Source organism: Megascapheus bottae, chromosome 9 (assembly GCF_031878675.1).
Source record: "Megascapheus bottae isolate mThoBot1 chromosome 9, mThoBot2.hap1, whole genome shotgun sequence".
Taxonomy (NCBI): domain Eukaryota; kingdom Metazoa; phylum Chordata; class Mammalia; order Rodentia; family Geomyidae; genus Megascapheus; species Megascapheus bottae.
The window spans coordinates 40,337,613-40,354,396 of NC_143517.1; the positions used below are offsets into that span (position 1 = coordinate 40,337,613).

The window sequence follows — 16,784 nt, forward strand, 5'->3', positions numbered from 1 at the left end:
TTTGCGGTCAACTGAAAGGTGCATCATCGTGTGTGCACACGCAGGCGTGCAATGCAACCTTGTGGCCTGTGCAGAGCTCTACCACCTGCGCCATAGCTCCAGTTCTGGTGGTGGTTTTATTGTTTTTTGGGGTTTTTCTGGTGGTAAATTGGGAGATGTCTTCCAGACTAGTTTCATATTGCAATCATCAGATCTCAGCCTCCTGATTAGATAGGATTCCAGGCGAAAGCCACTCACTGGTGACAGGCAGGTGGACCATTTTTAAGGTGAGGTGGCAGTGACACTGGAAAGGACTGAGGTAAACTGCAACTTGGGTACTAAAGAACATGAGACTATTCAGCTCAAGGCTACCACCCTACCCTTGAGCCAAGCCCCCCTTCCCATTTTCTAGAGGTTAACTGGAAATAAGAGTCTCAGGTCCTTTTGTGCCTAGGCCGGCTTTGAACCTTGATTCTCAGATCTCAGCTTCCTGAGTAGCTAGGATTACAGTCATGAGCCACCAGGGTGCCCACGTCCAGCAAGAACCAGAACTGAGACTCTTATCTCCAATTGGAAAATATGAAGTGGGGCTGTGGCTCAGGGGTAGGGCAGTAGTCTTGAGCTGAAGAGGTCAGGGACAGCGCCCAGGTCCAGAGTTCAAGCCCCATGACCCACAAAAAAAAATAAATTTATTTTGACAAAAGTATCTTTCTTCTGCAGTAAAGGCAGGACGGAGACATGAAAGATGGAGTTTCAAACATTATCTGTTGGAAAATTCTCCAAATGCTTCCCTTTTGACTGAGGCCCAAGCCCAAACCATTTTAATGGCTTGTAATATTGATGACTATTACCATATAGCAAGTGAAAATTCCTTATAAAATTTATCTTTCAAAAGTACTTGTCCAAAATGTAGTCTCTACCTGACTTATTTAACTGTAACCCCTCTGTACATCATCTTTATGATCACAAAATTTAAAAAAATTCACACATCAAAATGCAGCAAAAGTATTTACATTTATTTCACATATGCAGTTTACACACTCACGATTGAACAAAACTGGAATGCAAACAAATATACAAATACTATAATAAGCATGATCAAATAAAATAACTGGCACTAGTGTTATAAGCATAATAATGGACTTGGTGAGAGAAAGACTTGGTGATGGAAGAGACTGCAGCCCATGATGTTTTTCTTTTTCTTTTTTATCAAAAGAAAATGCTCAGTAGCACCATAATGGTAGCACTTAAACATAGAAGGAACATTTTAACTGCTATCATTGAGATTAACCTGCTTTATATAAGTGGCCTACATGGGAAGTTAACAATACAGGCAGTATTTTGGCCAACTTCTGCTTTTGCCAGCTGAACATCTCTCCTAAACAAAAGCAAAAGGAACCAAAGCCAACCACACATTGACCTTTTGCACTCGGCACATGGAGTTCTTCATGGTGCTTTGATTTGATGGTTGGAAAAGATACATGTGTGTTTAAAACTGAGGTTACATTAAGTTATTTACTAAAGCCTGAGTGTGTCTTTGGTAGGCTAATACTTTTTCAGCATTGTTATTAAATCACATTCATGTTTATCTAGTTCCTGTATTTTTCTATGTAATCCAAGGTGATAAGAGAGGACATTGTGCACAATATAGCAAAATCCTCCAATGACTAGGCCCTTAAAACCCAATCTATCCCAAAAGGCACCAAGAATCAGTGGGGTACAAATTTCCCCTTAGTAAAAGATGACTTTTTTTTTTGGTAATACTCATAACCTAATGGGGTTTTTACTTTATAGTTTTATGTATTTTATTTGTTGCCGTCAATATATTTAATTATCTACCTTTACATTTTTCTTCTAAAATGGCATTAACAATATACAAGATATATAGAGTACCAGGTATTTCTATTTCAAAGTTGTGCAAAAACTGCCACAATCTTGCTCAAAGTGTCTTATATATCCAAATGGTTGCAAGTGGGCTGCCAAGCTTTATATATCCACATTGCATATGAAGAAAATGAAATTTAAGCCCAGTTATGAATAGAAATGTTAGAGAATATCACATACTAAGTAACCTGCCAGGTTATTTTAAATAGCATCCCTTAGTGGTTTCAATAAAATGTCACTAACCACTTAGCTCAGAGCCTTGTTTTCTTCATAAGAATGCTGTAGAGCTGCATTAGTATTTTGTACTGATCATAAATTAAGCCACATTTCTATCTAAATACACAGGTATGGTATCAAGCAATGTTTTGTGAGAAGCACACAAAACATGCTTTGCTCTTAAGATTTACTACTTTCCTAATAATGCACTTTAAAGCCTTCATTTCATAGTTTGGTGATTAAGATCCACATGAAACACAATGCTTTGCTGTAACTGCATTTTGATTACAAAACCTGGCTTTTGCTGGTAAGTTGAAGCTGCAAATAGTCACATACATTTAACCAGCTCCAAACAAGGTTGTTCAGTGGTAATGATACTGCAGCATTTATAGGCCTAAATTTCAGTCTGAATTGCAACTTTTAATTCCATTGTCTTATGCGAGTGGTTGTTATTTGTTTCTTTTAGCGAATCACCAAAATATAGATCAGCATTGGGTTTTATTCCACTGTTACCATGTTCTTCAGGGATAGGATTCTGCTGTGGAACTTCTGAACATGAAGCAGTTTTGGTGAGCAGAGAAATGCTACACTGATAGGGGGAATTTTCCAGACGGTCGTTTTCTACCTCAGGAAGAATGTTGACAGTTGCGAAGCGGGTATGATAATCATTGGACCCATGACTACAAGATGTTTTCATGCTTTCAAGGTCAGAGCAGCTGAATTCAGAAAAATGGCTAGAATGGGAATCTGCTACGGATGGCATACTGTCACTGAGGGATGGAGCCTCAAATTCGCTTGAGTTCGTGCTTTGTTGTTCTAACAGCTGTGCATCCATGTCCTCTCTGGTCTCATTGATCTTCATGTTCCCCTTTTTCCTCAACTTGCCGCTCTTAGATTTCTTTCCTGCGGCAGTTTCTTTGGACCACTTGGCTGCACTTGATTTACCTTCTGGCAAGCTGCAAGATGAAGCACCAGGCTGGCTTCGAGGAGTGCTGCCGTCATCCACGCTGCTGCTTCCGCTGTGGTGCCTCAACTTGGATGGCTTTGACTCAATGTCTACTTGCACTTCCAGGCTGTTGCCCTCTCTGGAACACAAGAGTAACAAATAGAATTTCTGGCCTCCTTTATTCAGATGATAGCACAGGGTACACAGGTTTGGTAAGAACAATCAAATGGCTATACATAGAAGTGGCACATGGCACATTCTACTAACATAAAACACTACTTGAAAGAAGAGGGCTTCAATTTTAAAAATAGTAGTAGATACATTTACTTCTTATGCTGCTCATTTTTGTTGTGTGTGTGCTTTGATAATTTTTAAGGTGGAGTCTTCTAATTTTGTCTGGGGCTAGCCAGACAAATAGGCTGATTTCAGGCTGCAATTCTTTTTCATCTCACCTCCCACCTCGCTGGGATTATAGGTGTGCTTGCTTCTCCCGTAAACTCTCCCCGCAGCCCAGCATCTTCTAAAGAACAGCTTTGGTGAAGTATAATTTAAATGCCATAAAATTTACCAGCTTACTGCATATAATTTAGTGATTTTTAGTCTTTTCAAAACATTTTCATCATCCCCAAAAGAAACCCTATACCCATTAACAATCAGTCCTCATTCTTTCCTCCCTGCAGCTCCAGCGATCTACTATAGAGCTGCCTACTCTGAATGGCTCACCATTTCTCTTCCCAAAGAACTTAACAGTGGGTCACCAATCTTCACCGGTTTATTCTGGCTCAGTGATAAAGATCATCCCTTTATATTTAATTCAAAATGACTTATGAATTTTTTTTTGGCCAGTCCTGGGCTTGAACTCAGGGCCTGAAAAATGTCCTTGAGTTTTCTCAAAGCTAGAACCCTACCACTTGAGCCACAGTACTACTTCCAGCCTTTTCTATGTATGTGGTAATGAGGAATCAAACCTGGGTCTTCATGCATGCTAGGCAAGCACTCTACCACTAGGCCAAACTCCCAGCCCCTACTTATGACATTATAACAATGTTTTCCTTACTTGTCCATTGGGATGTAAGAATTCAGAATGGATCCTGCCATTGCTTTGGTGCTGGCATTATCACTAACTGTTCCCAAGCTGACTGTGCCAGATTCTCCACTTAGGCTATACCGTTCTTTCTGTACATCTGCTTGTACTTCCAACCTTAAAGAGGAAGGTATCAGATAAAAGCCAAAATTATTTATAATTCAGTACTGCCATGACATGTTAAAATTAAAATTCAGCTAAGTTCAGTAGTGAGAAGCTAATTTTAGACACTATTTTTTTTCTGTTTCTACTTACTTGATCACTCAAATTGTACTATAGTACACTGAATAGTTCCAGTCATCCAGAAGCAATGGGAAAAATTAGCCAAATAAGGCAGAAAGAGCAACACAAAAATAAAACAACAGGCTTTTAACTTAAATATGCTCCACTTAGGATATGGCACTCTTGTCATGCTTCAGTGCAAAACACAACATCAAAATATATTATCAACTATTACACATGTCAGATCAGTGAATCAAAAAATTCTCTATTAAAAATGGTTCTAAGGCTTGGTGCTGGTGGCTCATGCCTGTAATTATAGCTACTCAGGAGGCTGAGATCTGATGATACCTGTTTGGAGAAAGTCTGGAGAGGAAAGTCAGTGAGTTTCCTATTCCTATCTTCATTTAAGTACCAATTAGCCCCCTTTTTTCCTCCCCCAAAGTAGAGCCTCAAGTGGTAGAGCACTCAGCCCATGAGTTCAAGCCTGAGAACTGGAACAGAAAAAGGTTCTATGAATGGCATCCGATGTCTTTCTTTTTTGGTAGTGTTAGCAAACAAACTCAAGGCCTTGTACATGCTAGGCACTGACCTTAATGCCTAGCCCATATCTTGACTTTTTTCTTTTTCTTGGTGGGTCATGGGGCTAGAACCCTAGGCCTGGGTGCTATAACTGAGCTCTTTAGCTCAAGGCTACCACTTTACCCCTTGAACCACAGCCACACTTCCCCTTTTCTAGTGATTAATTGGAGATGAGTCTCAAGGTCTTTAGTGCCTGGGCTGGCTTTGAACCTCATTCTTCAGATCTCAACCTCCTGAGTAGCTAGGATTATAGACATGAAACACAAGTATAAGGTTCATGTTCAAGTATAACCTACCTAAAAATAAGATAAATGTGACACATTATTTGATTCATGTTTTTCCCTTTACATAAATAGGTTAATAAAAATAAAACATAGTGAATCAAAAGAAGAAACATGAGAAGATTAAAAAAACAACAAAAAAAACATGTTAGCCATGGTGGCTCACACCTGTAATCCTAGCTGCTCAGGAGGCTGTGATCTGAGGATCAACGTTCAAAGCCAGCCCGGGCACAAAAGGACCTAAGATTCTTATCTCCAATTAACCTCTGAAGAGCCCTGCCCAGGCCGAGTTCAAGCCCCATGACCCCTCCCCCCCACGGCCCCCTGCTCAAAAAATAGATAAACAAAAACCCTCCAAAAACATATTAACTTCTCTTATCTATATGGCTTGGTACAAGTCTTGTACAAGACTCGGTGAGAAGTAACTCCATAGGACCCAGCTGGAATATCTATCCTGGCTTAAGTTCATGTACTCTTGAATGTCCTAACTCTACTTGTTACAAAGCCCTAGGTCATCTTGTTTCCCAATATCCAGATGTTTATTAAGCCCAGAATGAAGGGCATTACCTTTCGTGTACACTGAAGCAGCTCCAGCACTGACTCTCCTATCAAATGTGACAAGTGTAATGACAAACTGGCAGAATGCTATTTCTCAGACTTAGTTATTTATTACCACAATATAAAATATTTTGACAGGAAATTTATCAGTAAAACAAATCTATTACTAAATTTCATTTTTTAGCAAAGTAAGCATCATGTTCTATTCAAAATTCTTATATAAAAATGGTTTTAGTAAAAGAAGGCAGAAACAAGATAAATCAAAACCACACTATTTCATACCTGTTAAAACAGTTTACCATGGCACTTCCTGACAGACTCCCTGTTATACTAGCTCCAGCTAAAGCCATGGTGCTTGCTGTTTCACTCAGGTTGTCTCTGATGGCTCCTATTCGATCCATGTGGCTTCCACTTGCACTTAAGCTGCCAGTCAGACCACCAACACTTCCTTCTCCTATGCTAGGATTGTGTCTTGCTTCTGCTACTGATGTTGTATCTAAAAGCAAACGATTCAAAGAAATTAAGACAGGATTATTAATTTCTCCCTTCTTTAACAGCTCTGTAATTTCAGATAGGTCATTTTATTAAACAAAACACAAAACACATAGGAACGGAAAGATGTCTGAACTATGGGTAAGAGTAAAGGGAAGCATAAAGTATAGTTGGATCATAAACTAATTTTTAAAAAGATCCAGAAGAGGAAGGAATTTTATAATGAATAAATTATTGAGAAATTTAATTAATTTTAGAGAAAACTATGGCAAAACCTTCAATAAAGTGTCATATGAAGAACTTATAACTCTAGGCCAATAAGAATGGGACAAAAATTGGTTCCTAGATATACATCACAGTTCTAATTGTCTATAGACTATTGTAAGATTCATAAAACTTTGTTTTGAAGGATTCATTTATTCATGCCAGTATTTGATATACTCAGGGTGATGAAAGTTATGAGTGAGAAATGAATAGCCATGCACGGAATGTCTGCCCACCATTTTATGTAGTATAATTAAGGAGGCCTCTTAGCTAAAGTAACTCTTATAGAGATTCTAAGAAAAGTAAAGGAATAAGCTGTGAAATTATCTGGAAGAAGAGAACTGTAAGTTTAAAGCCTAGAAACAGAAACATGATTAATTAGCATGCTCAAAAATTAAGAGGAGAATGTCATAAGTTTAGTGACCTAAGTTTAGTTCACAGGAGTCTTTGGGGTCATGATAAGAACTATGCCCTCCCTGCCCCTACAGTTTAGAAGTCACTGAAGAAACACTGAACCTAAGAAGACATGATCTAACAGTTTTCAAGGCATGACCATGGCTGCATTTCAGAACAGTGAGTGGAAACTGAGAAGCTGATACATCAGTTGAGAGGTTATTACCATAGCAGAGGATTAATGCAGAAGCAGTGGAAAAGTAAGAAGTAGTTGAACTGTTGCCACAGACTGAAAGAAGTAGCAGAATGTGCTGATAAATCAGTTATAGGGTAAAAGGAGAAAAGGGAGAGTCATAGTAGCAGAGGGGTTTTATTTCACTTATTTGGCAACATTTATTGGATAACTAGCCTTTGTCAGGCATTATTCTTGCAGCTAGGACATCGATGAACAAAAAAAGGAGTTTCTCTCTAGTCTGTGCCTCTTCATGGAAGAGGCAGTGGAAGGTATGAAGTTCTGGGGAACTCTGAGTTGGGTAGAGTTGCAATTCAGTTGATTTTCTAAACAAGTGTGCAATCTTTTCAGACTTGCTTTGGGTAATCTGTGATGTGGGTAAGGGTGGCAACAGCCTCCCGGAGTTGTGACAATTTTCAAGTTAAATACCTACTACACTGTTCTCTAGACGTTAGATTCAGATAGAGTTAGTGCCATTATCCTTACAGGGAGAAAGTTTCTGGCCCAAAGAAAGAGCAGAAATAGAGAAGCTACTTACTGAGGTCAGAATGACAGTTTTAGAACAAAGAATTTGGTTGTAGACATGTTAACCTTGAAATTCTCGTTTGAAATCTAAGTGCAGGTTCAAGGACAAAGTTAAAATATTCACGTTAGAGGTTCAGGAGAGTTCTAACCTAGATAGAAATTTATAGGGCTATCAGTGTGTGTATCTATGTATGTATGCATATCTCTCTGTGTGTATATGTGTATCCATACTATTAGTGTTTGAGCTCAGTGTTTTACACTTGTTAGGCACACCTTGTGAACATTCTTGCACTGGCTACTGCAGTGACTAGACAACAATCCATCTATTTTAGGTCTCTAATTGTAGATGACAAGTGTGTGCTACCATGCCCAGTGTCGCTGGTGAGATGGAGTCTCTCAGACTTTATTCAATTGCAGCTTCCTATGTAGCCTGGATGACAGATGTGCCTCACTGCACCCAGATACTGGTTGGAAGGGGTCTTACACATGTCTAAGAGCTATAGTTATAGTTATGAGCTCAGCTGACAGCCTGTCTCTCTCTCATCTATACACATATATAATATATACAAAGATGTAATATATTGATATATCCTATATATTAATAGCGGGTGAGTATAGATAAATAAGAGAAGAATTGTGAGAACTGGGCCCTGGGACACTAAAACAGAGGTTAGGAGAAGGAAAATGAACTTTCAAAGCTTAGAAGGAATGGGCAGCAGACATGATTAGAAGTCCTTCTGAAAAAGGCATGTGGACAAGTGTTTCAAGGAAGATCCAGTTTATCACATTAGGTATGAAACATGCTGTTAAAATGAGGCTAGAATGCACTACTATATTTGGTAACATGGAAGCCGTGGGTGACCTCTGATTTAGTGGAATGGTGGAAGTAAATTCTGGAGTGGAAGGGACAAAAATCGGATTGAATTAAAGTCACGAGAGAACAAAGGTAACAAAGGGGCCTTGTTTCTTACACATTTGCTAATTATATCTTTAAGAAATAGAATCAAAGTTGCTAGATTATAAAACATGCACTTTTCAAAATAAAAGCGTATAAGCGAGTACTGGTGGCTCACACCTGAGACTGAGGATCATGGTTTGAGGCTAGCCTAGGCAGAAAAGTTCCCAGGAGACTCTTACCTCCAATAAACCACTCAAAAAGCTGAAGAGGCACTGTGGCTCAAGTGGTAGAGCAGTAGGCTTGAGCACAAAGAGCCTCAGGGAGGATGCCTAGAATCTGAGATCAAGCTCACAACGAACAACAAAGAAGAAAGACAAAAGCTTCTTTTCTATCCAGGTGGTTTGCCTCCTTTCTGTTAACCTTCTGAATGTTGTTTTTTTAATCTTGCCAGAAGGCTTGGCCCTAGTTAACTATATTTTAGTTATACACATCCCTTTCCTGAGCACTTAAAAGATCCATTAGAATTAGTTACAGCCTGTTGATTAAGCCATACCTTTTGCAAATTGTGAACCTGAGCTCAGTTAATATGAGCAGAGGGGCAGGGCCTGCTGGGTTAGGGAATAAAAGGGAGCAGCTTGCCTGCTGTGTGCTAATTGCTTGCCAGAGTTTTGGCTAATTGTTGCGAGTGTGGCTTCAGGCTGACCCATGGATCTGCATCACTGAGTAAGATAACCACACAAAGAAATGAGCTGTCATGTATGATGCCATGCCTATGAACTTTGAGCTATATCATCAGTATGGTGAACCTCCTGGCTTTATTGATTTATTGCTTTATCACTTTCTGCTTAACTGATCTGAGACTTAATTACCATTTGGTACAAATGTAACCCCTGACAGTTTCTTGGTTTTAAGAGTATATAAGACTGGAACTAGAAATAAATGGGGCTATAGTCTTAAGCTTACAGCCTCAGGCTACAGTCTTGGGCTGTAGACTTAAACTGTAGACCTCCCGACCCCTTCTGTTTCTTGTCTTTTTCTTTTGTCATCCTCACCCCCTAAATCAGGAATCCCGCCTTGCTGCCAGCTGGTTCTAGCAGCTAATGGTGCACCCTTTTGCAGAAGTAATCTTTGCCTTGCTGGGTTTCTTTTGAATTAGTGTCTTTATTCCTACTTAACACCCCATTATCCTGAGCTATTTCTAAAATGAACTATAAGTTCTACTGGTTTCTTCTTAATTTCTGCAAGCTATTGTCCTAATTCATAGATTTTTGGTTTCTTTTGCTGATCCTGGGGCTTGAACTCAAGTTCTGGGCCCTGTCCCAGAGCTCTTTTTGCTTCAGTCTAGCACTCTACCATTTGAGCCACAGCCCCACTTCTGGCTTTTTCTGAGTTGTTTACTGGAGATAGAGCCTCATGGACTTTCCTGCTTGGGCTGGCTTTGAACTACATTACTCAGATTTCAGCTTCCTGAATGGCTAGGATTATAGCTGTGAGGCACCAGCACCTGGCTAAGTCAGGTTTTTTTTTTTTTTTTCTTAATTGTCAATGTGTTAAAGCAAAATATAATAGTAAAAAGCTTCAGATGGCTGGGAGTTTGGCCTAGTGGTAGAGTGCTTGCCTAGCATGCACGAAGACCCAGGCTCAATTCCTGGGTACCAAGTACATAGAAAACAGCCGGAAGTGGTGCTGAGACTCAAGTGGTAGAGCTCTAGCCTTGAGAAAGCCCAAGGATAGTGCTCAGGATCTGAGCTCAAGTCCAGGACTGGCAAAAAAAAAAAAAAAAAAAAAAAGGAAAAAAAAAGCTTCAGATTTCATTCAGAATCATTCCACTTTTTTTCATACACACATACTTCCTAGACTGCATGAGCACTAGTAGACCTAAATAAAGGAAGACAATGGAAATTCTGACTTACATGTTATCTATGTCCTCTCCCCCCAAACTGTAAATATGCACATTGTCTTTTTTTCTTTCTTTCTTTTTTTGAGATAAGAGTCTCAAGGTCTTTTGTTCCCTGGGCTGGCTTTGAACCTTGATCTTCTTGATCTTCAGATCTCAGCCTCCTGAGTAGCTAGGATTACAGGCATGAGCCACCGTACCAGGCTCTTTCTTCCTTTTCTTAGAGAACTTACCTACAGCTGCGTTAGTTCCACCAACATTTATATCATTTTCATCATCAAATTCGATCCTGACTCCTTTTCCATTGCCTGCTGAGACTCCACAACCTCCACTTCGACAGAGTGAAATTGGAACGACACCATAGACATAAGCTAACATAATAGGAACACCAATACCTAAAGAGGAATTAAACAAGCCAATATAAGCCCCCAAATAAAATCTTAGAAATACAAGGTTAAGGAAATCTTTTCAAGAGAAATATAAGGGAGAAAAATGAAGAATATACCAAAAGTAGATTCACCAAGCTCTTTAATGAAAGGACACAAACAAATTCAAGACACTCAACTTGCCTGCCATTGGGCTGATACATATGAGAGGGAAAACAAAAAGATAAAAATAAAATCTTTTTCTTAGTGTCAGGTTCTAATATTAGGGGAATAGAGCAACTGGAAACTAACAATTTTTTAACCTACCCTTAAGGTTAGGTTCCTGAATATATAATACTTTTTTAAAATATAATTTTATTGTTATGATTAAGGTACACAAAAGGGTTCTTTCAGAAGTCAGGTAATGAGTATACTTTATAATACATTTATTTATTGTTGGTCATGGGACTTGAACTCTTGGCCTGGGCACTGTTGCTGAGCTCTTCAGTGCAAGGTTAGCCCTCTACCATTTGAACCACAGTGCCACTTCTGGTTTTCTGATGGTCAACTGGAGATAAGAGTCTCACAGACTTTTCTGCCTGGGCTGGCTTTTAACTGTCATTCTCAGATCTCAGACTCCTAAGGTAGCTCTACTGGTGCCCAGCTATAATACATCTAATTTTAAATCATCCTTACATAAATTTAAAAAGTAACCATCATCAAGACTTCTTCAAATACAAAATGAATCCCTCCCAAACAAAAACTTTCTACAACTCCACAAAACTTGAGGCAAACAGTATTTTAAAGGATTGTCTTACCTACAGTCACTGCAGCTACTACTGGAGACACAATGACAGACAATGTCACACCGCCTGCTATGGCCAGATTCCTCTTATGCTTTGAAACATCCTTGCCTTCATATCGATTATGAATCTTGAATCAAAAATAAAAACCAAGAGTAGAAGATTAAAGAGAACATATATGACATATTTTAGATTAAATAGATCTATATCTGTAAGGAATTTAAACTGGTTTTACAAATTCAGTTGAGTGTCACAGTAAAAGCATTTATTACTCTTAAGCTCTATTTCACAAGCAATTTGCTTATGTACAAAGACAGTGATTCAATAGATTTTACTTTGTATTTACCTTTAAAGTAAAATGCTGGGCAAATATAATCTGAGTACTCAGCGAACATATGTGAAAATGGAACTAGGAAACTTGAGGGGATGGATGGGGCTGGGGAGAATGATGGAAGGGGTGACACTGATCAAAATGCACTGTGCACATGAACTGACATGTTCAACTATTTAAGGATAATAAAAAATTTAAAAAGAAAAAAATTCTTGAGAAAAAACAACATATAACTTTGAGTAGGACAATTGTGCATTTAGAGAAGAAAAAGTAAGGATATTCTTTCAACATAGTTCTCAGCTGGTTGTTTCACTCAAACGAAATTTAACGTTCTGTAAGTTTCTACATAAGAATCTCTGGTTTTTGCTCAAGGCTGGTGGTACAGAACCACTTCCAGTTTTCTTGTGCTAACTGAAGCTGAGTCTCATGTACTTGCATGCCTGGGCTGGCTTCAAACCATGATCTTAAAATTTCAGCTAGGGATTATAGGCATGGTTCACCAGTGCCTGGCTCTTTTTTTTTTTTTTTTTTAATTTGAACTCAATAATAGTTCAATAAGACAAATGAGAGTTCTTATTGTCTTAATACATTTAATAAGATAATAAGAGTTCATTAAGACAAATGCAGAGCTCAATAAAAAAAATGCATAAGGACCAGGAGTTTGGCCTAGTGGTAGAGTGCTTGCCTAGCATGCATGGACCCAGGTTCAATTCCTCAGTACCACATATACAGAAAAAAGCTGGAAGTAGTGCTGTCGCTCAAGTGGCAAATCACTAGCCTTGAGAAAAAAAAGGCCAAGGACAGTGCTCAGGCCTTGAGTTCAAGCCTTAGGATTGGCAAAAGCAAGCAAGCAAGCAAGAAAGAAAAGTAAGACACTTAAGAGTAGGATTTTTCTCAAGAACATTTTTATATAAACAAACATGGATAGATGATTCAAAATTCTTTCCTCAAGAGGTAAAGAGAAAGCTGGACACCAGTGGCTCACGCCTATAATCCTAGCTCCTTAGAAGGTTGATCTGAGGATCACATCTCAAAGCCAGCTCAGGGAGAAAAGTCCATGAGACTCTTATCTCCAATATACAACCCAGAAAAAGATGGAAGTAATGTTGTGGCTCAAGTGGTAGAGTGTTAGCCTTGAGCACAAAGAGGGACAGTGCCTCCAGGCCCTGAGTTCAAGTCCTAGGACTGGCACTAAAGAAAGAAATAACACACACATATATACATACATACCTAATGAAAATGTTTTTATAATGAAGAAACTGTTGTCTAAAAATAAGCAAAAAGCAAAGCAAAAACAAACTAGAACCAAAAAAAAAAAAAGGATAAACCAAAAGGTTAAGAATAAACTAACACACTAGCAAAGAGGTATGCATTTTACCTTACGGCCCACATACACAGGAATGCCAATAATCATTGCAGGAATAGCAATGCCAGCTATTAAAGCAATTCCTACAGGAGCACCAACAAGGGTTCCTAGCTGCCATAAGATCTTCTTCTTTCGACTCCAGGGTTTCTTTCCCCAAAAAGTACAACCTGATGGGCTAAAGGTAAAAATTATAATGTAATATAACTGTTGCACAAAACTTTTCATATATGAAAAAATTTAGATCTAGTATAATACATAGGGCATTAAATACAAGCTTTCTATTTCAACGAAAAAGACACACAGGATTTCCATTTCTTATTATGACTAATTATAAATTCCAAATGACTGATGTAATAAATTGGTACCAATCTTTTAAATTTATGAAACTAAAATAAAATCAATCCTGTTAAATCTCAAGTTTAAAAATGCCTAGAAAGATTTTTTCCAAAAAGTACTCTAAACATTGCAATATAAAAATCATCCAAGTAACACCGGCTATAAGCTTACCTTAGATAATGTAAATCAGAGATTTCTTTCATGCACAACCAACAAAACTCACAGCCACAGACAGCACATGTCATGTGATTACAGCTTCCATCATTCATCTTTATTATATAAGCAGCACATCGTGGACATGGCTTTATATCATCAGCTATTAGGAAAAGAAAGACATCTGTTAAGTACATAAAACTGATATAAAAATAATTTCTAGTAGATTATCAATTGTACAGACAAAACAAATCTTAGCATGTATAATTCATTAACTGACAATTAATAGTATATAAAGTTTCTCCTCTTCCTTTCTTAGAGGGACACATACATTAAAAGTTCAAGTGGTGAACATTTTCAAACATAGTAGCAAAGTAATAGTAGAAGAAGGGGCTGGGAGTGTGGCCTAGTGGTACAGTGCTTGCCTAGCATGCCCGAAGACCCAGGTTCGAGTCCTTGGTACCACATACACAGAAAAAGCCAGAAATAGTGCTGTGGCTCAAGTGGTAGAACCTAGCCTTGAGAACGCCCAAGGACAGTGCTCAGGCCCTTAGTTCAAGCCCTAGGTCCCGCTTAAAAAAAAAAAAAAAGCTCAGGGACAACACCCGAGCCCAGGGATAGGGTGGTAGCCTTGAGTTGAAGAGCTCAGGGACAACACCCAAGCCCAGAGGTAGGGCAGTAGCCTTAAGCTGAAGAGTTTAGGGACAGCACCCAGGCCTAGTTCAAGCCCCAATCTCCCCCCCCCACCCCCCCCCACCCCCCCCCCCCCGGCACACACAAAAAGAAAGCAGAAGAATAAAAAGAGAAGGCAAATTATGAACTGTACAAAGTTTAAGTCCAGATACTGTAAGTGGTACTTCCTATTACTTTGAGGCACTATGTATAAAGCACTACTCACTTTTCTAAATTGAACTATAAGTACTGTAAAAATAGCACTACAATCAAGGAAGGGTGACACAGGGTTTTAAACAGTGTAATCAGGGAAAGCAATTTTGGCATAAAAGCAACCACTGTTAAGAGAAGCTCATGACTGTCCTTTCTATTCATTTATTCAGTTGGCGCATGCTCCTTACATAGTAGTAATATGGTTAAATTGCACAGTGGTGTCAAAGTTAGTGATAGCTAACTTTGAGAAACCATGATAGAATAAGTTACACAACTACTTGGAGCTTCAACAGCTACTTAAATTGTATTCTATGGTAATTTTACCATTATAGGTGGGCAGCTTAGTTTCCAATTATACACACAGAGTTTAGCAAAGATATTTGTAGTATTAGGCACTGAATTTAAGGATTGTTCAATTCCTTTTAACATCCCAAGTACTAAGCTATATTCTATTTTCCTTTCTACAGATTTCCTTTTCTTTTTTTTGCTAGTCCTGGGCTTGAACTCAGGGCCTGAGCCATGTCCTTGGATTTTCTCAAGGCTAGAGCTCTACCACTTGAGCCTCAGCAACGTTTCTGGCTTTCTTCTATGTATGTGGTACCGAGGAATCGAACCTGGGTCTTTGTGCATGCTAGGCAAGCACTCTACCACTAGGCCAAACTCCCGGCCCCCTTTCTACAAGTTTTATGGTCAAATTTTACCTGTGCTTTATCTGTGAATTTAGGTTTCCTTAGGGCTCTTTCTGAGGCCAAGTAGTTTTTAACTTAAGAACTGGCAAAAAAAAAATAGTGTTTTATCAATTTTGAGCAAACTCTACGCAGCCAGCCAAAGACAAATGATAATCACTAGGATGCAAAAATTTTTAAGTCTCATCTCAGTAGAATGAAACAAAAAATAATGGAGGCCAGCAAGGATGAAGCTCAAGGAAAACCCTAATTTTCTGTTGCTGAGAATGGAAACTTGCTTAATCACTCTGGAAAACAATATAGAGGCTCTAAAAAAATTAAACATAGAACTTCCCTTTGGTTCCTGCATTTACATTCCTTGGCATTCACACAAATTATTATAAACCAAGAGAGTGGCTTAGTGATAGAGTGCTTGCTAGAATGCATGAAGCCCTGGGTTTAATTCCTAGGAACCACATATGCAGAAAAAGCTGGAAATGGTGCTGTGGCTCCAGTGGTAGAGCTCTAGCCTTGAGAAAGCCCAAGGACAGTTCTCAGGCCCTGAGTTCAAGCCCATGGACTTGCAAAACAAAACAAAACAAAACAAGATTATAAACCAGGATACAGTAAAGGCACTAGCACAATCACGTTTACTGCAGCATTGCAGCACTATTCCCCACAGCAAAGGGATGGAATGATCCCAGATGCCCCTCAATGGACAAATGAACCAAGAAAATGTACTGTATACACACAGTGAAGTTTTACTACTCATCCATTAGAAAGAATGATATGTTCCATTTATAAAGAAATAGAAAGACCTGGAAAAAATGATGGTAAGTAAAGTCAATCAGACTCAGAGAGACAAAGGATGAATGTTTTCCCTTCTATGTGAAAGCTAGATTTAGCTTATAAACTTGTAAGTATGTTGGTTAATATGTAGGAGGATATAAATATATGATCTGACAGATAGTAGATTCAAGGGAGAATTCAAATAGGGTAATTCCTTAGAAAGGCAAAGTCAAAATTCAGCAAAATATACAAGGAAGAAGGTATGTGAAAGGGATGTAGTTGGTGTCAAGGAGAAAAGGGGTAGACAAATGAAGAGAAGATGAGGAGAATGACTCAAGAATCCAATGCATATCCTACAAAATTAAGAAGAGTAAAGGGGGTGGGTAGAGAGGGATGGATTGCAATGTTAAAAGGGGTGACATGGATCAAGATATATTGTATTCTTAAATGGGTTTGTTAAATGGTAACTCCTTTGTACAACTACTTAAAAATAATAAAACATATAAAGATTCATAAGTCATTTAAATGATTCAAAGAACATAGGCTGCATTAAAATTTTGTGAACACTAGGGCATAAAAGATTAAAAAATTTGATATAACATTTAGTATATTAAAAAAAGAAACATTAATCCTATATGGTT

At 38.5% G+C, this 16,784-nt stretch overlaps 1 protein-coding gene across 1 annotated transcript in view; it reads right to left on the minus strand.

Annotated features, from left to right (window-relative positions):
* Positions 1 to 974: 974 nt before the first annotated feature.
* Positions 975 to 16,784, minus strand: part of Rnf19a (ring finger protein 19A, RBR E3 ubiquitin protein ligase) — a 29,650-nt gene continuing 13,840 nt past the window's right edge. Inside the window, exons 3-9 of the mRNA XM_090339146.1 lie at positions 13,823 to 13,967; positions 13,328 to 13,490; positions 11,634 to 11,748; positions 10,684 to 10,845; positions 6,032 to 6,245; positions 4,083 to 4,226; positions 975 to 3,164 (exon numbers count right to left, since the gene is read on the minus strand). Coding sequence (XP_090195272.1) covers positions 2,474 to 3,164; positions 4,083 to 4,226; positions 6,032 to 6,245; positions 10,684 to 10,845; positions 11,634 to 11,748; positions 13,328 to 13,490; positions 13,823 to 13,967 — 1,634 coding nt within the window. The 3' untranslated portion in view covers positions 975 to 2,473. The remainder of the gene's footprint in view (positions 3,165 to 4,082; positions 4,227 to 6,031; positions 6,246 to 10,683; positions 10,846 to 11,633; positions 11,749 to 13,327; positions 13,491 to 13,822; positions 13,968 to 16,784) is intronic.